Source organism: Mustela erminea, chromosome 8 (genome assembly GCF_009829155.1).
Source record: "Mustela erminea isolate mMusErm1 chromosome 8, mMusErm1.Pri, whole genome shotgun sequence".
Lineage (NCBI taxonomy): Eukaryota > Metazoa > Chordata > Mammalia > Carnivora > Mustelidae > Mustela > Mustela erminea.
Window position 1 is genome coordinate 70,245,809 of NC_045621.1, and position 24,981 is coordinate 70,270,789.

General features: G+C 33.9%; 1 protein-coding gene across 4 annotated transcripts in view; it reads right to left on the bottom strand.

Annotated features, from left to right (window-relative positions):
• Positions 1–24,981, bottom strand: part of ATF2 (activating transcription factor 2) — a 91,283-nt gene that overhangs the window by 31,343 nt on the left and 34,959 nt on the right. For 3 of the 4 annotated variants that reach the window (XR_004288788.1, XM_032356005.1, XM_032356004.1), the window contains exons 6-11: positions 19,682–19,778; positions 16,588–16,706; positions 16,320–16,448; positions 13,011–13,189; positions 11,976–12,090; positions 9,903–9,989 (exon numbers count right to left, since the gene is read on the bottom strand). Coding sequence is in view for 3 of the 4 variants with exons in the window: in XM_032356005.1 (XP_032211896.1) it covers positions 9,903–9,989; positions 11,976–12,090; positions 13,011–13,189; positions 16,320–16,448; positions 16,588–16,706; positions 19,682–19,778 (726 nt within the window). In the remaining variant the exon portion in view is untranslated. The remainder of the gene's footprint in view (positions 1–9,902; positions 9,990–11,975; positions 12,091–13,010; positions 13,190–16,319; positions 16,449–16,587; positions 16,707–19,681; positions 19,779–24,981) is intronic. The other variant, XM_032356006.1, reaches the window with a different exon arrangement.

Genomic DNA, 24,981 nt, shown 5'->3' on the forward strand with positions numbered 1-24,981 from the left:
TGGTTAATATTTTCTTATTCAGACAAGTTGCTTTTTGGTTACAAATACTACATAAGAAAGTTGTTACATTACAAGAGTAACACAGATGGAAACTATCTATTGTTTACATGCTTAATGACAAAACTCCTAAACCTAAATTTGGTGAGGTCCATGGCAATTCTTTGGAAGACAGTAAGTAGATGCTAGGAATTTTTCTGTAGTATTAACAAATACTACATAATCTTGTATTCATGGATCCTCACCTATACTTCTTTTTCTTACCACATTCTCACTTTTCCAAAGACTTAAAAGTTCTAACCAAAAAAACCTGCTCTGAAGAAATTTCTTTAGCAATAAAAGGACCCATTTCATTATCTATAGTAGACACAAACAATGCATATTTGTCTACCTATAAGTACTAGACATCTGAAAATCAGGGTCCTTAGGATACAAGTAAGTTTCTCTTCAGCTATAGTGTGCTAGTCATTCTTGTATTCTAATGCCATTTCTCCCACATGACTTATTTTTTAATGTATCTTTCACTGTATTTAATTTTAATTCCAGTGTAGTTAACAGACAGTAATATATTCATTTCAGGTGTACAATACAGTGATTCAACAATTCCATTTTTTCTCCGTGTTCTTCTAGATAAGTGTACTCTCAATAGCCTTCACCTATTTCACCCTCTGCCCCTTCTCACTGGTAACCATTAGTTTGTTCTTTGTAGTTAAGAATCTGTTTTTGGGTTTGTCCTTTTTCTTTATTCATTTGTTTTGTTTCTTAAATTCCACATATGAGTGAAATCATAGAGTGTTTGTCTTTCTCTGACTGTCTTATACTGCTTAGCATTATATCCTCTAGATCTTTCATACTGTTGGAAAAGGTAAGATTTCATTCTTTATATGGCCGAGTAATATTCCATTGTATATACATACCATTTCTTTATCCATTCATCTACTGATGGGTACTTAGGCTGCTTCCATAATTTGGCTCTTGTAACAATAATGCTGCAATAAACAAAGGGGTGCATATATCCCTTTCAATTAGGGTTTCTGTATTTTTCGGGGTAAATGCTCAGTAGTGAGACTACTGGATCAAAGGGTAGTACTATTTTTAATTTTTTGAGGAACCTCCATACTGGTTTCTACCCAGTTTGCATTCCTGCCAACAATGCATGAGGTTGCCCTTTTCCCTACATTCTTGCCAACTTGTTTCTTGAGTTTTGGGTTTTAGACCTTCTGACAGGTGTAAGGTGGTATCTCGTTTGGGTTTTGATTTGCATTTCCCTGATGATGAGTGACATTGAGTATCTTTTCACGTGTCTCTTGGTCAGCTGTATGTCTTCTTCAGAGAAATGTCTGTTCACATCTTCTGCCCATTTTTAAGCTGGATTATTGATTATTTGTCTTTTTTTGGTGTTGTGTAGGTTCTTGATATATTCTGGATGCCAAGCCTTTATCAGATTTGTCACTTGCAAATATTTTCTCCCAATCAGTTGGCTTTTTGTTTTGTTGGTTTTCTTTGGTGTGCAGAAGGTTTAATTTTGATGTAGTTCCAATACTTAACTTTTGCTTTTGTTTTCTCTAGCCTCAGGAAACTTTAGAAAGATGTCCTTACAGTTAATGTCCTAGAAATCACTGCCTGTGCTCTCTTCTAGGATTTTTATGGCTTCAACTCTCACAATGAGGTCCTTAATCCATTTTGAGATTATTTTTATGTATGATGAAAGAAACTGGTCCAGTTTTGCCAGTATCATTTGTTGAAGAGACATCTCCCCAATACATATTCTTGCCTCCTTTGTTGAAGATTAATTGACCATATAACTGTGGGTTTATTTCTGGGCTCTCCATTCTGTTCCATTGATCTGTTTACCTATTTCTGTGCCAGACCATACCTTCTGATTACTATAGCTTCGTTATATAACTTCAAGTCTGGAATCGCACCACCTTCAGTTTTGTTCTTTTTAAAAACTGCGTTGGCAGAATGCCTGGGTGGCTCAATAGGGCTCCCTGCTCAGTGGGAAGCCTGCTTTTCCCTCTGCCTGTTGCTCCCCCTGCTTGTGTACTCTCTTTCTCTGACAAATAAATACATATGTATTTTTTTTTTTAAATTATATATATGTGCACGCTTTGGGGCACCTGGGTGGCTCAGTTGGTTTTTTGCGAACTGCCTGCAGTTCAGGTCATGATCCTGGAGTCCTGGGATTGAGTCCCACATCAGGCTCGCTGCTCAGCATGGAGTCTGTTTCTCCCCCTGACCCTCTCCCCTCTCATGCTCTCTCTCTCTCAAGTAAATAAATACAATCTTTAAAGCAAACAAACAAACAAACTGCTTTGGCTATTGGGGTCTTTTGTGACTCCATACAAATTTTAGGATTGTTTTGTTGTAGTTCCATGAAAAATGTTGCTGGTATTTTGACAGGGATTGAATTAAATCTGCATATTGCTTTGGGCAGTATAGACATTTTAACTGTAAATTGTTTTTCCAATCATTGCATGAACATGGAATGTCTTTTTTTTTTTTTTTTAAAGATTTTATTTATTTACTTGAGAGAGAGACAGTGAGAGAGAACATGAGCGAGGAGAAGGTCAGAGAGAGAAGCAGACTCCCCATGGAGCTGGGAGCCCGATGCGGGACTCGATCCCGGGACTCCAGGATCATGACCTGAGCCGTAGGCAGTCGTCCAACCAACTGAGCCACCCAGGCGTCCCGAACATGGAATGTCTTTCTGTTTGTTTGCATCATCTTCAATTTCTTCAGTGCTTTCTAGTTTTCAAAGTACAGGTCTTTCACCACTTTGGCTAAATTTATTCCTTGGTATTTTATTATTTTTGGAGTAATTGTAAATGGGATTGTTTTCCTTCCTCTTTTATTTTTTGGAGAAGTTTGAGAAGAAAAGGTTTTAACTCTTCTTTAAATGTTTGGTAGAACTCATCTGTGAAGCTGTGTGGTCCTGGACTTGTTTGTTGGGAGTTATTTCATTACTGATTCAATTTCATTGCTCGTAATCAGTCTGTTCAAATTTTCTGTTGCTTTCTGATTTGGGGGAAGTTATATTTCTAGGAACTTATCCATTTCTTCTAGGTTGCCCAGTTTGTTGACATACAATTTTTCATAATGTTCTTACAATCCGTTGTATTTCTGTGGTGTCAGTTGTTATTTCTCTTTTGTTCCTGATTTTGAGTCTCCCCTTTCCCTTTTTGATGAGTCTGGCTAGATTTATTAACTTTGTTGATCTTCTCAAAGAACCAGTTCCTGATTTCATTCATTTTTTTTTAAAATAGTCTCTATATCACTTATTTCAGCTCTAATCTTTTTATCTTCCTTTTTTCTGCTGGGTTTGGGTTTTGTTTGTTCTTTGTTTTTTAGCTTCTGTAGGAGTAAGGTTAGGTTATCTGAGATTTTTTTTGCTTCTAAATAGGTCAATATTGCTATAAACTTTCCTCTTAGAACTGCTTTTGCTGCTTCCCAAAGATTTTGGACCACTACATTTTCATTTGTCTCCATGTACTTTTTTTTTTTTTTAACTTCCTCTTTGATTTGTTGGTTGACCCATTTGTTGTTTAGAAACACGTTATAATTGTGTTCTTTTCTGATTTTTTCTTGTGGTTGATTCCCAGTTTCATTACATTGTTGGAAAAGACTAATGGTGTAACTCTGATATTTTTGAATTTCAGACATATTTTGTAGCCTAATATATGATCTATTCTGTTCCAGTGCACTTGAAAAGAATGTGTATTCTATTTTATGATGGAATATTTTGAATATGTCTATTAAAACATCTGGTCCAATGCATCATTCAAAGCCAGTTTCCTGATTTTTAGTTTAGATGATCTGTCCATCAATGTAAGTGGGGTGTTAGAGTTCCCTACTATCACTGTATTACTATCAATTAGTTCCTTTATATTTGTTATTAATCATTTTATGTATTCGAGTGCTCCTATGCTGGGTGCATAAGTATTTATAATTGTTATGTCTTCTTGTTGAATCGTTCCTTTAATGATTATATAACATCCCTATCTCTTGCTATAGTCTTTTTTTTAAAGTCTATTTTGTCTGATATAAGTATTGCTACCCCAGCATTCTTTTCACATCCATTTGCATGATAAATGTTTCTGCATCTCCTCCCTTCCAAACTGCATGTCTTTAGGTCTGAAGTGAGTCTCTTGTAGGCAGCATATAGATTGGTCTTGTTTTTTAAATCCATTCTGTCACCCTATTTCTTTGATTGGAGCATTTAGTCCATTTACATTCAGAATATTAACTGATAGATATGTATTTCCTGGCATTCTGTCATTTGTTTTGTTTTTGTAGATCTTTTGTTTCTTTCTTCCCTTGTTCTCTCACTGTAAGTTGGCTTTCTTTATGATATACTTGGATTTCTTTCTCTCTTTTTTTGCATATCTACTATTGGTTTTTGATTTGTGGTTACCATTAGGTTTGTATATAACATCTTCTGAACCGCATGTCATTTTAGCAGAATCACTACTACACTATTTATGTATGTATGTATGTCATTAAGAGATTATGATGATATTGGTCAAATAAATCCTTAGGAGAGATGAAGAATCAAATAGGGAGGACGTTTTAATATTTTTAAAGAGTTGAAAACAACAACAAAGCAAAATCCAACTCAAGCATGAAAGAAGAATGGTATGGATAGCAGACTGGCAAACAGAAAAATTATTTAATGTGTAACATGAATCTAAGGGAGATGATCTGGGAATCACTCATCTGGAGAGCATGGATTTGGAGTCCTATCACTGATGGAGAAGAGTCAAGTCCTGTGATCATTTTTCTGGTCATTAAGAAACCTACATACACACACTGGGATATGAGCCCAGTCTCAATTTCTTTAGTTGGGATGATATAATTATTTCCTCATTTGCTAAGCTTTTTTTTTTAAGCTCCTTGGAACTTATTAAGGTAAATTAAGGACACTGACATTTTAATTCAGACTTAGCAAAAATATGTAGTTAAATTGTATTTTATGTCCTAGAATTAATTAGAATAACTTGCCACAGAGTAACAGGTTACCATTGAATTTCAATTTAAAATGTTTAAGAGATCAATTTAGTCTATGACTTCAGTTGGAAGAGCAAAGATAGTCTAACCAATCCTCTTAATACTAGACTGTTAAGAAACCAAACCCCACTCGAAGTTTAAAGTTATTAAACTTTTTAGGGAAGTTTGTAAGATAATTGAGGGGCCTATAAAGAAAATGGGATATAGGGACGCCTGGGTGGCTCAGCTGGTTAAGCAGCTGCCTTTGGCTCAGGTCATGATCCCAGCGTCCTGGGATCGAGTCCCACATCAGGCTCCTTGCTCCGCAGGGAGCCTGCTTCTCCCTCTGACTCTGCCTTCCACTCTGTCTGCCTGTGCTCGCTCTCGCTCTCTCTCTGACAAATAAATAAATAAAATCTTTAAAAAAAAAGAAAATGGGATATATTAAGTTTAAAATTAAGTTTAGCATGTTTAAGATTAATTATATTTGAAGACCTTTAAAAATAATCATTATATAACTGGATTTGTAAATTGGCCTTGAGAATTCAAGGAAGAATTTTTTGAATTGGTAGCTTTAATAAATCTAGTATTTTTAAAAAATAGTCCCTGAATAATTGTTTTTGTGCACAAAAGTTATCAAGGGCTCCAAAAACCAAAAAAACAAAAATCACTGATATAATTCTAACTGCTGAAAAACATGACTAATGGCCTTAAAAAGGTAAAAAGAATTTTTTTTTTTTAAAGATTTTATTAATTTATTTGACAGAGATCACAAGTAGGCAGAGTCAGGCAGAGAGAGAGGAGGAAGCAGGCTCCCTGCTGAGCTGAGAGCCCGATGTGGGACCCGATCCAAGGATCCTGGGATCATGACCTGAGCCGAAGGCAGAGGCTTTAACCCACTGAGCCACCCAGGCGCCCCAAAAAGGTAAAAAGAATTTTGATGATCACCAGAACTATGTGCAAGAAAAATCTCAAGATTTAAGACCATATCTGCTTAATTTCTTAGTACCTAAGAAATGTTCATTAAATAAGTAACAATCGAAAGAAATAATTGTTAAATGAGACTAGGGACAAAATATATGAAGATGAATCAAACTACAAAAACTGAACTATTTTCAGGTTATTTACTAATGTTGGTAGATTGGTTTTGTACTTAGAGCAATATGTAAGTACAGTTGATGATGACATGTAAACACTGAAAATTCTAACAGATAGTCAACATGTTCATTTTATGTTATTAAGATAGGGGAAACAGACTAGTAATATTTGATAAAAATATAAAACCAGGGTGCCTGGCTGGCTCGGCTGGCTAAGCATCGGCCTTAGGCTCAGTCATGATCCCAGCGGAGTCTGGGCTCCCTGCTCAGCAAGGGGCCTGTTTCTCCCTCTCCCTCCTGCTCTCCCTGTGTGAAATATTTAAAAATACATACCCACACAAACACGATGCCAATGGTGAGATGTGAAATAATTTCTGTACCACAACAACAAAAAAAACCCAATTAATCAGAACTCCCTCAGCATTCTAGGCAATTGTTATTTTGTTACCAGTTCATGTTACCTGGATAGAATGGCAAAGTCTATTTTCACAAAAGAGTCCAATAAGTATGATGTATTAGAAAATGGAAACACAGGACAATCAATATACCAAAGGTGGTAAGTTCCCAAACCACAATGTCATTAAAATAGAAATCAGTAAGATAAAAAGAAAGCTTCCAGATATTTAGGAAATTATATACTTTTAAATAACCCACAGCTGAAAGAAGAAATCACAAAGGAAATTAGAAGATAAATGCTAATGAAAATCTAGCATATCAAAACTTGTGAACAAGAAGAAATTTATAGTTTTAAATGCCTATATGGGAAAGGTAAAATGACTTAATCAATAATCTAAGCTTCCACTTTCGCCGAAAAAACACAGGCAAATTAAACCCAATTAACCAGAAGGAAGTAAGTACTGAAGATAAAAGTAACAATCAATGATAGTACAAATACACCATAAAAAAAATAAAGGCAAGCTACAGACTAAGACAAATCTTACAGATTTGTAAGATACATGTAACAAAAATTTTGTATTTATTGTATCTAAAGAATTCCTATAACATAATAATAAGAGAAAACCCAATTTAAAAAATCAGCAGAACATACCACAAAAAGCATCTGGCAAAATCAGAAATGCAATTGAAACCATGAGATATTCCTACAAACTCCTAGAAATATCTACAATGAAAATACAGACAACACTAAAGGCTGGCAAAAATGTGGAAACAACTAGAATTCCCATACTCTGCCTGTGAAAATGCATATCTCTGGCAAAAGGTCTGGCAGTGTCTTACAAAGTTAAGTGTATAATTACTTTCTTACTCAGCAATTCTACTCTTCAGTAGACAGACCAACTGAAAGTAAACATTCATAAAAAGAGTTATATAAAAATGTGCACAGCATCTTTATTCACAAAGCTCAACGCTGAAAACCATTCAGGTATCCACGAACAAGAGAATGGATAAAGAAACTGTGGTAATTTGTACAATGGAGTATTACTCAGCAATAAAAAGAGGCAAATTATGATATACTCAACAACATGGATAAATCTCACAGACATATGGTTGGCTGGACTCAAGAATATATATTGATTCCATTTGTATGAAATTCTAGGACCAATTGCTGGTGACAAAGATCAGAAGAGCTGGGAAGGTGTATTGACTGGAGAGGGAAATAAACTTTCTGGGTAGATATTAACATTCAATACCATGAGAACAGTGTGAGTTACATTAATACACTTATATATTCAAGTTAAGATTGGTTCATTTCAATGTATATAAATTTTACATTAAGAAGGGCCTATTAAAAAATAATTGAATTGGGTAGGGAATGGTCTGAGGGATAGATAAAACAAGAATGGCAGTTATATTGCTAATAATTGAAGCTGTTGATGGGTACATGGGGGTTCATTATACCATAACTGTTTACTCTGTATATGTTTGAGATTTCCCATAATGAAAAGTTAAAGAAAAAAAGGAAATAGACTAATTTCTGAGTCTTTTTATTTAATTAAAACAGGACAATCTTATTTACTACCCCAATTAAAATAGGCAATCACCTAAATATGGTTATTTTACATTAGCAAAATTCTAATAATAAATTTAATTGGACTGTTAAATTTAAGTGGGGCAATCTATGACTCCCCATGCCTCCAACCAATGATGGTTCTCTCTATATAAATTTATTTTTAAAGTTATAGCTTTGATTTTTTTTCTAATATAAAAGCACACAAAACACTTTTATTCTTGTTAATTTCCTGGTGACCTAAAAGGAAAAATTACTGAAGTAAGTATTAAGTTTAATAGTTTCTACAAATATGGCCTACTCTTCTTACAGCCCAAAGTATTTCTTTAATTCAAAAGGAACAAATCAGATTTGTTAGGAAAAAAAATCCACTGAATATATAGATGTATTTTTAGATGCAGTGTACAACTAATTTTTCACTAGTACAGTATGTTTAAAGTAGTAAGTATAAAAAACATTCCCAATGAAGCTTTTCTGCTATTAACTGAAGAGGATTCATCTTAGTATTTCCAAAGCTTTGAGCTAAACATGTTGTTACGTGAAAAAAATTCTGCCTTGGGTTTTCAAAGAGTTCTCTCCCCACAATCAATAACCAGCTAATTTTTATACTCCTCAACCATTGTTCATTCAGATGGTATATTAAATTTTATTGTTAAAGTCATCACATGCCAATTTTAGATTGATTATTTGCTATAATGGAGAACAGAGGTAAAAAAACTTAAAGCTTTGCAATATATAATAGTTTTTATACAAATTTATATTGGTAATAAAGCGCCTAGGACTGAACTTGAATAACAGCTGTATAATAACTATATATTGATTTTTCTAAGGATGCAGTCATCAGCTGATGTTAAGAAGCCCTGAAGTGTGTGAGGCTATAGAAGGGAGAATTACATGGATTAAGGAGGAAAAAAAAAAAAAGAAAAAAGCAGCAGCAGTTTTAGGTTTTTTTACTAAGGAATTTGGCAGGTTTATGGAATCTGGGCTAAGAGAAACTCTAGAAATAAAAGTTTAATCTTTTTATTTTACAAATAAGGAAACTGAATCTCCTCAAAGTTAAAGTGGTTTGATTAAGAGTAGTGAATAGCAGAGTTAGGATTAAAATTAAAACACATGTCTCCTGTCTTCTTATCTATAGCTCATCCCTTAAACAATACTAATTTCTTTTCTTTTTAAAAAAGATTTTATTTATTCATTTGACAGACAGAAATCACAAGTAGACAGAGAAGCAGGTAAAGAGAGGAGGAGGCAGGCTCCTTGCTGAGAAGATAGTCTGATGTGAGGCTCGATCCTAGTACTCTGGGATTACGACTTGAGCCAAAGGCAGAGGCTTTAACCCACTGAGCCACCCAGGCGCCCATCAACACTAATTTCTTAGTGTCAAAACACAACTCAAAAATGTAGTTTTTCTTTATACATTATGTGTAACAATTGCTAACTTGTATATGATTTCAGAATTCTTATTAACACTGTTAAACTAATTTCTGTCACCGTAAAATCCTCTGTACTGCCTTCAGATGATTACATCTAGTTTCAGCTGTAATATTCCTAGCCACCACCAGGAGGAGATTTTGTTTCAAAAGCTACAGCCAAAAAAAAAAAAAAAAAAAAAGCTACAGACAAACCAATGACAAGAATTAGAACTTAACTTCCAAATCCATCCATTATTTTAAAGTACCACTAACTAGTCACCAGCTAATGGAAACTTCTCCAAATTTTCTAGTTCTTCTACAGTGTGATACTTTCTAAAATTTTATAAAATGTGATCTATATAGTACATCTGAAGTAGGCTTTAATGGACAAACCAGTTCAAAAAGGGCTCAAGAAATGTGCAGAACAAGTAAAATCTTGCTTACCATTTTTGCTTCTGACTGTACTGGTTGAGGGGAGGAAGGACCTGGAATTCCTGGGACACTAGGCACCATGGTGACTGGTCGAACAAGCTATACAAAACATATTAAAAAATAATTGCTAGAGAATATATTCAAAATGATGTGCTGTATCTGCACAATGGCTGTAAAAACCTGAGAGTTCAGAACAAGAAAATCTTAAATCCCTATTGATCTTCTGTCCTGATTTATCCTTTAAAACTTGTCAATTTCTGAGACACTTCTCTAATCTTTAATTTTCACAAATTTTAAATGGTTTCTTCTTACATAGGACTCATAATATTCAAAGTAATTGATGCAAAATCTCCCAAAGATCTGTCACACTGCCATTTGGATATGAAAGGAAAAAACATCAAAACTTGTGACAATGAGGCTTACAAATAACATCACCATGAATTTTGCTCTTCTAAAAAGTATATATGTAATTTCTAAAATATATAAATCATGGTTAATTGATGTATTAATATACTATATAATGATAAAGAAAGAACCTGGTTACCTTTAATAATTTCTCTAAAAATAACAGTCTGGAACAGACTTCTTCATTTTTTAAAAAAACTAATATTAACATTGAGTAATTAATTATTATATAGCTAAATTATCTCTCCACTTTGAGTTTTTTTCATCACATTTACATTTAACAGAATAATCATATAATCTCAAATACAAGGGCAAGAATGCTTCCCTCTTCAAAAATATCCTAAAAAAGAGGAAGTGGTCACCTAATACCTGAGTCCTTATAAAGACACTCAAGGCATTTTAAACAGCAAAGTTCTGTCTGAAGATGATACATTATTTTATAATTACTTCAACCAATCTAATTTTCAAACCTTAGGTTACTTGGAAGAATGTGTTAATAAGAAAGTAAATATTTCACATTAATTTTAATAATTTGTATGGGGATATAACCTCAAATTCTTGGAAGTTATTAGAGGCAGACTTTTAAAAACAATTTTTAAGAGTGATACAATAAATGATTATATTGTATGAATCAGAAATATCTATGTATAAGGTAAATAAAGAAACTTTTTTTTATTACATGAATGAGTATCAAGGCTTGGGTGAATATTCTAGGAAGACAGACTCAGGAAGTGTTACACTGAAATTACTCAGGTGAAAATAAAAATAACGTATTTTGGAAAATTGTGCTAGATGTTTTAATAAGTGATCCTAATGATAAAAACCTGAACAATGAAGACACGTTTGAAGAGTCTGAATAAAACTGTTTTATGAAAAATAAGGTAAAAAAGTATTATTTCTAACTTAATCAAAAGAATGTGCTTTTAAATATTCACTGAATTATTAAGTATTACAAGTAGATGTTTAACTTGTCTGTGACTTCAACCATAATGTATCACCTTCAGACAGAACTTTGCTGTTTAAAATGCCTTGAGTGTCTTTATAAGGACTCAGGTATTAGATACTTTCAAATTTATATATTTAACATGTTCCTCAAGAAACTTTTCTTTTGGATCTTACATCTTGATTTATCTTTCAAAATGGTCAATTTCTCAGAAACATTTGTATTAGCAAAGTGAAGGACTATCTACTGTTTTAGAGTGTTTAGATTTTCACATGCCTGGGCTAGCAAAGGAATGCTGTAAACCCAACCTGACCATAAAAGCTCACAAGAGTGTTCTTATAAACAATTCCTACAATAATCAAAATATGGAGATACTGGACATGTATTCTAGAATAAATACTTTCCTAAAGGGCAAAAATTTGTATTAATATTTGAATTCTACAAATCTAGTCAAATTAAAATGTATTAAGTAAGAACTAAATTTCTTAATATTAATAATACAAGGAAAACAAAATTTTTGGAGGATGGAAAAACATTTCCTAACCAATTACGTTTGTCTTTAATAAAGAGGTAAGTAAATTCTACTATAAAAACGAGTAAATACTACTAACCACTAGTAAGTTTTTTGTTGGATTCAGTTTCATAAACCAATCAAGCAGCCCTAGGTGTATTTTGTGATTACAAATGTCAGTTTTGGTATGAAGAAAAGATTTAAAGAGTCTGAATCTCAAACTTACTGGGACTGCAGCTGGAACATGCACATTAGAACTTGTAATTGATGCAGGAATAGCAACAGGCATGGTCTGTCCATTAGGAAGATGCAACAGAAGAGGAAATGGGCCTGGTACAGGACTAAGAAAAATAGGAGAAGGAAAATTAAAGAAAAGAAATCCTTATCAGTCATCTATAAAAATACAAGAGCATTTTTACTTCTATTATCATATCATTTTAAAATACATTTCCTAGCCACTGCAAAGCAAACTATAAATTTTACTATTTTAAATTGCATCTTAAATGTATAATGTATAAAGCAGTATGAAAAAAACAAGAGGGAAAAAAACAGGAAAAGTTATGGATTTACTTGGGACAATCTCTAATGTTAAATGAGAAATTTTTTTTTTTTTTTTTTAATGAGAAAAATTTTTATCAGAAGCTCCTGAGGAGCATCTGACTGGCTCAGTCTGTGGAGCATGCGACACTTGATCATGGGGTTATGAGTATGAGTCCCACACTGGGTGTAGAAATTATTTAAAAGTAAAATCATAAGAAAAAAAAAGCTTGAGAGATATGTTTAAGAACAGAAAGAAATGTCACCTGATGGAGTAATTTTTGTATTTTGTGTGAAACAGCAGGAAAATAAGAGACCACCTTAAAATCACATTCAATGTTGATTTGTTTTTAAAATTAAATTTTAGTTGGGGTGCCTAGGTGGTTCAGTTGGTTAAGTGTATGACTCTTAGATTTTGATTCAGGTCATGACTTCAGGGCTTTAAGATCAAACCTCATGCTAAACACGAACCCTGCTTAAGATTCTCTCTTCCTCTCCCTCTGCCCCCCACCCAAATTAAATTTCAGATATTTATTTTCTAATCTACAATATTAGGGAAAAAAAACCCAACCCAGTACTTTTTCAAAGCATGCAGATTCACACAGACACAGACACACACACACACACACACAACTAAGGCCACATTTGAATAATTAAATGCCTGAAGAAAAATTCTGACAAAAATTCATAAATAGTTCAATGACTGGCCCAAATCATCACTTACACGATTGGCCTGTTAGAGGATGGTGCCTGGGTGATTACAGTACTTGAGGTTGGTGAAGGTACTGCTTGCTGAATAATTACACTTGAGTCAGAACTTGTAAGCAGCACATTGGGAACCTGTAATGATGCTGGACGAACAATAGCTGATGTGGGCTGTGCAGTTTGTGCCAATGGTATCTCCTATTTAATAATAAGACAGAGAAAGGGTGGTATTTAAAAATATAAGACAATCCATGTAACTTAGAGTGAACAGAATGTAACATACTTCTAAAAGCATCGACAGAATATCCTCCCCCAAAGTAAATTTTGGAAGTGGCTATAAAGTTTCAAATGCAATGTTCAATATTTTAATTTAAAAACATCAGAGTACCCCACCCTCCCCAGTACAACTTGTTTTCCTATCAATCCAGAAATAGGCTGGGCGACTTGGCTCTGATTCCATGAGAACTTCTGTAAAAAGTAAAAATATAATTCAGTCTCAGAGAATTATAGAGCTCAAAATTTAGGAGAGATTACCTAGTCCTACTCCATCATTATACTGTAAAAAGAGGAAACAGGTCCAGAGAGACTGGGTTTATGGTTGATACAAATTCAGTAACAGAAATGGTTAAAAAAGTTTTAACACAGTACAAATGTTTACTAATCTCAGGTAGCTACCATCTCCCACTACTCACTGTCTCTCTGTCAAATAAATAAATAAAACCTTTAAAATAAATAAATGAAAATAAATAAAGCAATCTATAGAAAATCAGAGATGGAAGTAGAAACTCCAGTTAGAAGATAACTGTTAATAATCCACATAAAAGATGATGATGGTATGGAGTAAAGTGGTGACACTGAAGACTGAAGAAGATAAATTAAGGATAATTCAGGGGGTATGTCTGATAAGATTTGCTGTTGCTTTGATGTGACGAAAAAGAGGGGCACCTGGGTGGCTCAGTGAGTTAAGCGTCTGACTTTGGCTTAGGTCATGATCTCAGGGTCCCGACATCAAGCTCCCCATTCAGTGGGGAGTCTGATTGTTCCTCTCCCTCTGCTACCCCCAGTTGTGATCTCTCTCTCTCAAGGAAATAAAATCTTTAAAAAAAGAAAGAGGAAAGGAATTAAGGATTCTTGGCTTGAGCAACTAGATGGGATGGAGAGAAAATTTACTGAGTCAGAGAAAGAATCAAGAGCTCTGACTTAGAAATATTAAGATGGTTATTAGACATAGAAAGGGAAATGTCACAGTGGGAGTCAGAGATGAATATGGAAATCCAGGAGATACCTTGGTTGATATAACTTTGAGAACCATCAGCATGTAGTTGTTTTTATAAGTTATGAATGTATTAGAGACCACCTAAGAAGAAAAGTGAGAAAGAGTAGTGAAGGAGGCCCAAACAGACTATGCCTTGCCCAGGGGGAGGCTAGAGACACGAATGCAGAAAGAAGAATTATCCTTGAAATATGCTAAAACAACAACGAAGAGGGAAAAACTGTTGAGTGTGAAGGGACTAGAAAGCTCTTTAGAAAAAAAGATACTTCTATCACAGAGTTAACAGCATTTCCTGTAACTGTGATAACACAGAAACAATCTTTATATCCAAAAAGAACAGGATAATTTGATACATTAAGATAATATATCAATTAAAACAATTAAAAAGAAAATTAAAACTTAGTACTTTGGAAATTTTCTAAGGACATGGGAAAGTGTTCATTAATGCTGAATGTCTAAAGCACAATATAAAAGTAAACTAGGATTAGCCTGCCTGGCTGGTTCACTTTGTAGAGTATGTGACTCTTGATCTTGGGGTCATAAGTTCAAGCCCCACATTGGGTATGCCACTTACTTAAAAAAAAAATTTTTATTTTTGTTTTAAATTAAAAAATAGGGGTGCCTGCGTGGCTCAGTTGTTAAGGGTCTGCCTTTGGCTCAGGTCATGATCTTGAGGTTCTAGGATCGAGCCCCACATTGGCTCCCTGCTCAGCAGAGAGTCTGCTTCTCCCTTGCCCTCCACTTGTGCTCTGTCTCTAGCTTTCTCGCTCTCCAAAAAATAAATAAATAAAATCTTTAAAAAAATTAAAAAGTAAACTAGGATCTTTGAGTTTTTCTTTGTATCCATCTATCCTTCTAATGAAAATGCATGCATATATCTATGGAAAAATGTTTCAAAATATTAGTAATTTGTATCACTCAATTATGGGCTAACAGGTGATTTTGCTTTTCTTCCTCATATTTTTTCTGTATTCTTAAAGTTTTTATAATGAGACTCACTTCTATAATTAGGAAATGAGGCAAAAAACCCCACAAAACATCTAAGGTCAAAGCATTTATTCCTAAGTAGATCCTTAAATGCTTTTTCTGCCTTACTTCTAGATTCCTTGCTATGACAGAAGTCCGTTAATTCATTTATGGTTTTAGAATATCATCATCTAGAAAAAGACACTGTCACTGCCTCTTCATTGTGCCACACACAGTGCCCCATGAGTTCACTGTAAGTGTTTATGAATAAGAAGTGATCAAGAAATACCCATGGGGCACCTGGGTGACTCAGTTGGTTAAGTGCCCAACTCTTAGATTTCAGCTCAGGTCATGATCCTCAGGGTTTTGAAACTGAGCCTGTTGTCAGGCTCTGTGCTGGGCATGGAGCCTGCTGAAGATTCTCTCTCTCCTTCTCCTTCAGCCCTTACCCACTCCTCTCCCTCTTCCCATCTCTTTAAAAAAAAAAAAAAAAAAAAAAAAAGAACGAACCACAATAATGATTACTCAACACACACTATAGCCCAGAGGTCCCAAGTTACCAAGGTATTCAAGATCTAGGAATGAGGCCCTAAACCACCTACAAAAGGCTTATACTGAGACAGTATCATCATCTTAGTTGGTAATACCAAAGACCCATTGCTGATAATGAGTAACTATTTGTTTAGCCCTTAAAAAGCCTAAACAACCCTGGTTCAAGCAATTTTTAGTTATAAAGAAAAAGCTGTCACTATATAAAAGTGGTGAAGAATAAAACAGCAAAACCCAAAAACTAAATTCACTTTATAAATTCTTGTAGCCTTAAAAAAATAACTTATCTAAAATAACTGCTGCTCTCCCCTATAATTTTTCTGTGTGTAATAAAACACCAATTATCTATAAAGGTGACATTTTCTTTCCCTGAAGTTTCTATGAGTATTCACAGGCTTTCACATAAGACTACTATAACCCGATACTCAATTATGTACAACTTATTATATTAACATTTTAGGTAAATCAAATATTTAACTTTACTTGGGATAGTTTTTATACACCACGTTTGTGTTTCTACCAAAAATATAAATTTCTAACCTTTTCATCACTGGTAGTAGACTCTGGGTGAGGTAAAGGACTATCCTGGTGAGTTGTTTCTACAACTGAGGGCTCCTCAATTTTGCTTCTTATGATGGGTGTTGCAAGAGGGGATAAATCTAGAGGCATCTAAAATATAAACATTAAAGAAAATGTCAGAAGTTCAATAAATGCCCGTCAGTGTATGTAAAATAAGAAAGCAAGAAGTGTAAGCTAGGACAATTGTTTTGTTAGAAGTACTCTTCTAATTTCATGATTAACAACATACTTTTTTAATGTCGTCTTCAGAGGCTTTCTTGAATTCATTCTCAAATGGACTTGCCAGTTCATTAAATAAACCCACTTCTTCACAGTTTTTCAAAAATCTTGTTGGTGTTGGGGTCTGATCTGAAATAAATGTCAAGAAGCAACCACATAGATTTAAATATCATATAGGACCTTAAAATATAGCTAGTAACTTAACAAATTAGCAGGACTGGTTCAGTCAGCTGTTAATTCTCTTTGGAAAGACCTCTTCCTTTAAAGCAAACAAAATTTGGTTAAGTTTTTATTGCAGTTCAAGATATTTCCTCCAACTTTATGAACCATAAAAGTATGAAAAAGTCCTTCTCGTCCTTAGTCCAGACCTTCTCTTTTAGTAGAATGACATAAGTATCTTCTACTCAGAGATCAACTACTATCATTATTTAAGGCAGGAAGAATTTTTTAAAATTTATATTATTAAAAATTATGACTGTTTAAAATACATGCAGTTTGGGGAAAACTAGGGCAAGAGCATGTATATTCATTCACTCTAGCTTAGACCTTCCACTAGTGTTCATAATCTATTAGGAAAGCAAGCTTAAGATAAAACAGAATTTTAGGAGGTAGACCAAAATACTACAAGGAAGAAAAAGAAGGTTAAAGCAAGAGCCCTAAAACAAAAACAAACCAAAACAAAACCTCTTTTATCACTATCCACAGAAGCCAGTTTTCTATTTTAATGAATTTTTCAAGCTTTGAACTATGGGCTATATAAGAGTTACTTATTTATGGAATGTTCTACTTTAATTTCTAGGCAATAGAGGAATAGTCAACTCTACTTTCTCACAATGTAAAACATTTTAACTATACTTGAATATGTACTCATGTTATATACATTAACACATGTACTGGTTATGGAATAAATACTAGTTAGGGTCCATGTTGAAAAAAAAATAGTATTTTTATATGGATTTTGTCTATTTGTCTTATTATCTTCCAGGCTATTTATTCATACTGATAAAAGCTGGTGGCACAGGGCATCAAGTTACAGGTTTTATCAGGAATCTAGTCTAAGCTAAATAAAAGTATAATGACTCCTAATTTAAGATTTTATATAAAATTAAATTCATATTTGTTAAATATTATATCCCCAGAATTGGCAGTAATCAGTATTATTTCATCTTTGCCCCACATGTATCTAGAATATAACATGCTTACTACATATAAATATATTTAACATTATAATGTCATACATATTAGATATAATGTAAGCCTACCTCAAACACTACTAGTATTATCTAAAATTACTAAAGGCATCATTTTACCTATTCGTCTACAACATACATACCCACTAACCCTAAAAAGACTCCTGAAATTGTATTACAGCAAGGGCTCAGAGTACACATATCAGCTTAAGTCCTTTACAGGTGAATTAGTAAACTGAATAGAAATTTGTCTCCTCTGTTCATAGACAAAGGGCTCGTCTATCTCAGCTCAACAAAAGGCTCCTAATGTGTGGTAAAGGAAGCGAAAAGTCGTACAAATAAAATATACGCATAAACCATTGTTATCAGTGACTACTAGAATGATTAGGTGTGAGAAAAGAAAAGTCAACACAGGCACAACTGTTTAAACATGCAGTGGCTTATGGATATTGATCATCAAATATATACCACACACATCATGCATTACACTTACACAGTAATGCTAAACTACTAATTTCAACATGTTCGTAAAAAAAAAAAAAAAAAAAGGTCAAGTGCTGTGTTTTAATGTGTTCTATTCTTCTACTGTAATAAAGGTAAATCAATAGGAAATTTCTAGAAACCAATCTCAAAACATTTTTGAGTTGAAAAGTTACAGATACTGGTCTAGTGCAATAAATTTCAGACAAGCAAAGACCTTTCATGCCTAGGAGGGTGAACTCCCTAGACTGTTGCTATTTTGTTTGACTACTTTTTTAGGTTCCAGCTCCTAATATCTGATGTACAATATTCTAAAGAAGTGCCTAACTCACTCTTCTCTGCTTCCTTTTACTTATGGAACTAAAGAAATGCTCAACATGCTCTTTCATTTTTCCTAAATAGTTTTTGAAAAATTACCAACTTTGTTAACTCAAACTTTTTCATTATAAAAATCATGATACTGAAAGTACAGGAAAAACCATCTGCCTCATTATCTCTGCAAAGCCTTGCATATGATAATTCAACCTTTATGTTGGGTAATCATTTCAAAATACTAATAATATTCAGATTTCAGGATTAACTCCAGATAAATAGTATAACCCAAACTTCAAAGGACAAAAGAATAATTTACGGTTGATTTTTGAATACTTATGTGACTCTGTGGTTATGATACAAAAGGGTCTGAAATTTATATAAATATATTACATTTTATATAAAACTGTTTTAAAATATACAAAATGCAGAACTATGCATATTATGTGTGAGTCCATATACATAAATGTGTGTACATATATATTTAAATACCAAAAAAGGTGCAGCTAACACAGCATGAAAGGATAATTAAAACAATGCATGAATTTTCTCTTTTCACATATTGTGAAAGATAATCATCTGCTTATATGATACTGTATCTTCACAGGATCAAAACACACAAAAGAGGCACTGACCGAATTTAGGTCCCTTGAGAGTATTTTTACTAACACAGATGTTTTAGTCCCAAAAGAAGTATAAACAAAATTCTAATGAACAAGTCTGCTAAGTGATCTTTCTCCAATAGGAGGAGCTTGACCATTTCCCACCTTCCCACAGCATTTCAAACCAGGTTGTACAAAGCTAAAAGAAACATTGACTAAACATCACATTAGTTCAATTATCAATTAAATGTAAACTTTGGAGATGCAATAAATGCTCCTAGGGTTCTAATTAATTTCCACAATACATTGAAATCTACATTGGAAAACCACACGGAAAAGTGAAATGAATGGTCAGAAGGAAACATGGAAATGTAATGGGTAAAATACATGTTGCCAACATTTACTGTAAATGAAGTAATTGGAGTATCACCAGACTATATTATTTACAGAGAATACACAAAAATTGTGCACATTCCAGGTGAAATATGTATATAAGCTATTAATAAAAGCATATACTAACCAGCCACAATGACACTGTCATTACGTGCTGGACCAAATTTCAGTGTCATCTCATGTTTATGTTTATGGACAGCCAAATGATCCTCGTTGGTAAAACGCTGTGGCAAAAAGTTTTAAAATATAGTTAAGATTTTCAATTTGATCAAATAAGTAAAATGATAAGGAAATTCATTTCCACAACATGTAAAACCACCATTAACAATGAAATAGTTTGTTAACTATAAAAGAATCTATTGTTAGTATAGATAAACATACAAGACTTCAAATACTCATAGAAAACCCATTACCCAAGAATAAGCAATACTGATGTATTAAGTCACATAAATCATTTGAGAGCGTTTAAAAATAAAACCTGAGGCAAAGAAACTTAATATAAATTTCATTTGGACACTAAAAATAGACAACTATTCATTTTTTTTGCCATATTATAGTAGAAATATGTATTCTATGGTTCAGTGACTTTTGAAGGAAGTACTGTTTTACACAGACTTCAGATTACTTACCACTTTTAAAACAAGAATTCTTATAAAAATATTACTCTTGACAAATTAAGTAGTAAATCAGGTTCTTTATGTTACGTTAAAAAAGAATGCTTTTTTTATAATCCAGTAAAGAAATAGCAACCAATAACAAAGCAGTTCATTTTTAAATGTCTGATATCAACCTTTATGAAGATGCTCCTTATCAAGCAACAATTATAACTGAAAATAAGGAGCACTTACATTTTGTTATTTCAGAGCAATAATTATAAAAGGCCAAATTAAGAAACATAAATTCTCTGCCCTACATCCTTATAAATGGGGATGTTAAAATTACATATATTTGAACCTGGTTCCCTTAAACTATCAAATGGGACTCCTAGGGTGCCTGGGTGGCTCAGTCAGTTAAGCATCTGAATCTTGATTTCAGCTCAGGTCATCATTTCAGGGTCGTGAGATTGAGCCCAGTGTTGCTGTCAGGGTGCAGGGGCTCATGCTCAGTGAGGAATCCATTTGAGATTCTCTCTCTCCCCTTCCTCTCCCCCACCCCTCTCCCAGCTTGTGTGTGCACTTTAAAATATATAATATTTAAAAAAACACCTAACAGATTCCTTATCTTATGGAAATATTACTCCTAGACAAATGAAGTAAATCAGGTTCTTTAGTTACCAAATTAAAAAAAAATGCTGCTTATAATCCAACAAAGAAAGAACAACCTATATGATAACAAAGCAGTTTATCTTAAAATAATCCAGCTCTTTCCCTCCCAAGTACTATCTTCCTTTGTTTTATCATTATAAGAATCCTTCCCCAATTTGTAAGAAGAAGTAGTTGTCTTTTAAAAATAGAGTGTTAAATAACAACTCTTAGAGAATGAACATATGTGTAGAGTTTACAGAATAATGTAGGCATTTCATTATTTTCCATTAGAGTTTTAAATATACATGTATTACATTCTACACTGAAAGTATCTTTTTTTTTTTTTTTTTTTTTTTTTTTAAAGATTTTATTTATTTATTTGACAGAGAGAAATTACAAGTATACTGAGAGGCAGGCAGAGGAGAGAGAGAAGGAAGCAGGCTCCCTGCTGAGCAGAGAGCCCGATGCGGGACTCGATCCCAGGACCCTGAGATCATGACCTGAGCCGAAGGCAGCGGCTTAACCCACTGAGCCACCCAGGCGCCCCTACACTGAAAGTATCTTAAATCAAGATTCACTTTATGCCCAAAGAACCTAATAATGGGGGTGCCTGGGTGGCTCAGTGGGTTAAAGCCTCTGCCTTCGGTTCGGGTCATGATCCCAGGGTCCTGGTATGGAGCCCCGCATGGCATCGGTTTGACCACAAATATCCAAATCATAGAGCAATCACATATAGAATTGTACAAAAGATGAAAATGGTACTAAGACTGATCCTGAGTGAAAAGGTATAGCTAAAAGGGCCCTAAAAAAAAATTCAGGGTCATATGATATTATTGATGTACATGGATAAAATACACTGAAACTGGAACTTGATAAGAGGAGTTTAACCTTAGCTATCACCTGAAATAACTGATTTACCTCTAACAAGGAACTTAAAAAAAAAATAGTCAAAGGCCATCATGTCCAAAGGCAGTCATGAGGAAAAGAGTCACATATAAATATATATATATATGAATGAAATAAATTTTTCAACAAATGTTTATAAAATAGCTACTACTACATGTTAAGATAAAATTTTTGCAGAATCTATGCGAATTGCTTTCTGAGTTTTTGTAGAAAAATTATAATGCTGCTACTAGTAATAATATATTAAATATTTCATAATTTCTTTCTTCCAGGCAATTTACAGCACAACTCCAATGCAAAATACACAGTATTTTGTTAAACAACAAGACTTTGAGCATACAGCTGAATAAACAATGGGAAAGACAGTCTAGTAGGATGGATAACCATCCCTCTTATAAAGTTAAAAAGAAAGGGTAACCTGACAGATGGAAGGGAGCTTAAATTTTATAATGAATTTAAGCTCTGATATCTGAGAAATCTGTTTTTAGGGCTTGAACACTCACCAGAACTAACTTCCTAAGAAGTCAGTCATTCTGCATTTAATACATGCATTCACATCCATGATACAAATTTTTTTCCTATTTAACAAAATAGGTACAACTAGGTTGTAAAGCTGTAAGGCCAGCAGCTCATTTTACTGCTTCTTTTACTAGTTTAAAGGAATCTGTTCAACATCAGGAAGCTACACACACACACACACACACACACACACACACAGACAATTTACACACCTTTGGTGAAACTTTGCCTAAATAAAATGAATCTTTAACTCCTTTGTAAAACAGCTTATAATGCATAAACATTCTACCTAAGAAATAATTTTCAAAGAAAGACATCACCAAAAGCAAAGATACTAATAAAACAGAAGCGTTACAATGTCAAATTAATCTTTCACTAAATTATCTCACTTTGTCTCTTTTTTTTTTTTTTTAAAGAATTTATTTATTTATTTGAGAGAGAGACAGTGAGAGAGAGCATGAGAGGCGAGAACGTCAGAGAGAGAAACAGACTCCCCATGGAGTTGGGAGCCTGATGCGGGACTCGATCCCGGGACTCCGGGACCGTGACCTGAGCTGAAGGCAGTTGCTTAACCAACTGAGCCACCCAGGCGCCCCTCACTTTGTCTCTTTTATCAAATTCAATGGAACATTACTTTAAAACAATACAATAGAACTCTTTCTGTGAAATACCTAATAGCGACTGAGGCATATAAAAACATTTTTTTAAAAGATTTTATTTATTTTATTTGACAGACAGAGATCACAAGTAGGCAGAGAGATAGAGGAGGAAGCTGACTCCCTGCTGAGCAGAGAGCCAGATGCAGGGCTCAATCCCAGGACCCTGGGATTATGACCTGGGCCAAAGGCAGAGGCTTTAACCCATTGAGGAGGCACCCAGGCGCCCTAAAAACACTTTTAATAGCAAGAAAAAAACAGTTAAAATTCTTTGCACTAATTTTATAGGTCTCTCTCCAAAATAACACTAACAAAACATGTTTTTTAAAAAATTTAAAATTTAGAAATTAAAATTTAAAATTTGGAATTTAAATTTAAAATTAGGAAATTTAAATTTAAGTGCATTAAAGGTAAAGTTCAAATTTGGAATAATAGCAATACTTATGACAAAAAAATACCGCCACCAAATTGGTGCTTCTAAAAGCAATTCTTTTTTTTTTTTTTTTAAGATTTTATTTGAGAGAGAGAGAGATTACAAGTAAGCAGAAAGGCAGGCAGAGGGAGAGGGGGAAGCAGGCTTCCAGCTGAACAGAGAGCCTGGTGCAGGGCTTGATCCCAGGACCCTGATATTATGACCTGAGCCAAAGGCAGAGGCTTAACCCACTGAGCCACCCAGGTGCCCCTCTAAAATCAATTTTTTTTTAAACTGTCGATTTCCTAGGAAATACTATTCACAAAAAATTCTGGGAAATACAGTTTTTTTAGCTTTCTTAAATTTATAGAAAAAAATGAGTATCTAATATAGCTCCAAAATACATGTCAAATCAGTCTATTTCCCTATATTGCCCACTATTAGCACCTAGACAAACCTACCATTATCTCTCACCTGACAGATCTCAGTCTCTACTCCCTGTATCCACTCTTAGCTCAGTAATGGCTTTTCATTGCTCTGTGAATAAAGCCCAAACACTTTATCACAGTCTACAAGGCCCTCTTGGATATGGACTCTTATTCTACCTGACAAAATCTTTTACTCTTATCCTTGTGGGTCACTACACACTCTAGCTACAACAATCGTCCTTCTAAACAGACCCAAACCCATCCCCTCCTTCGAAACTTTGTATTTGCTGTACCTTCAGTTTAAAAAACTTCCTCCAGAGGTCTGCTCCTACATTTTCGTGTCTTAATTCAAATGTCATCTTATCAGAGGGCATTCCCTGATAAACCGATCTAAGCAGCATTAACCCTGGTTAACCTCCTATCTTTACCCTGGTTCAACATCTTTAGATGTATCATGAAAATTAAGATCATAATGAGATACCACTATACCCTCACAAGTAATGACTAAAATTAAAAGACTATCCAGAAAAATCTCAAGAAGAACTAAATTGGTGGACTTACCTTACCTGACTGGAAGCATTATTGTAAAGCTAGAGTAATCAAGACATTGTGGTACTAGCATAAAAGCTGACAGACTGATGGAGGGAACAGAGTAGAAAGCTCAGAAAGAGACCTGCATTTACACCACATTTTGATTTTCAATAAAGGAGCTGAAGCAAATTAATGGAGAAAGAAAAGTCTTTTCAACAAATGATGCTGGAATATCTGAAAAACCACATGGGAAAAAAAAGTGAGCTTCAAATCCTACTTCATACCAGTATATACATATGCAAGAAATAATTCAAGATGGAAACACAGGCCTATATGAAAAAACAAGCTTTCAGAAAGAACAAAGGAGAATGCCTTTGTGACTTAAAGGTAGGCAAAGATTTCTTAGATAAGTCACAGAAAGCAACAGCCATAAAAAGAGAAAAAATTAACACATTAGACTTCATTAAAATTAGAAAGACCGGTTGAGCAAAAGCTTTTGTCATGAAAATTCAGATGCAAACAAAAGACTTGGAGAAACTTGACGATGGACTGGTATCCAGGATATATAAGAACTACAAGTTAGCAATTAAAAGACAACCTGACTTTTAAAAACAGCAAAAGATTTGAAAAGATATATCACAAAAAATAATGCAAATGACCAATAAGCACATGAACAAGTGCTCCTCATCTTCTCATCAAAGAAATGCAAATTAAAACCACATGATACATCA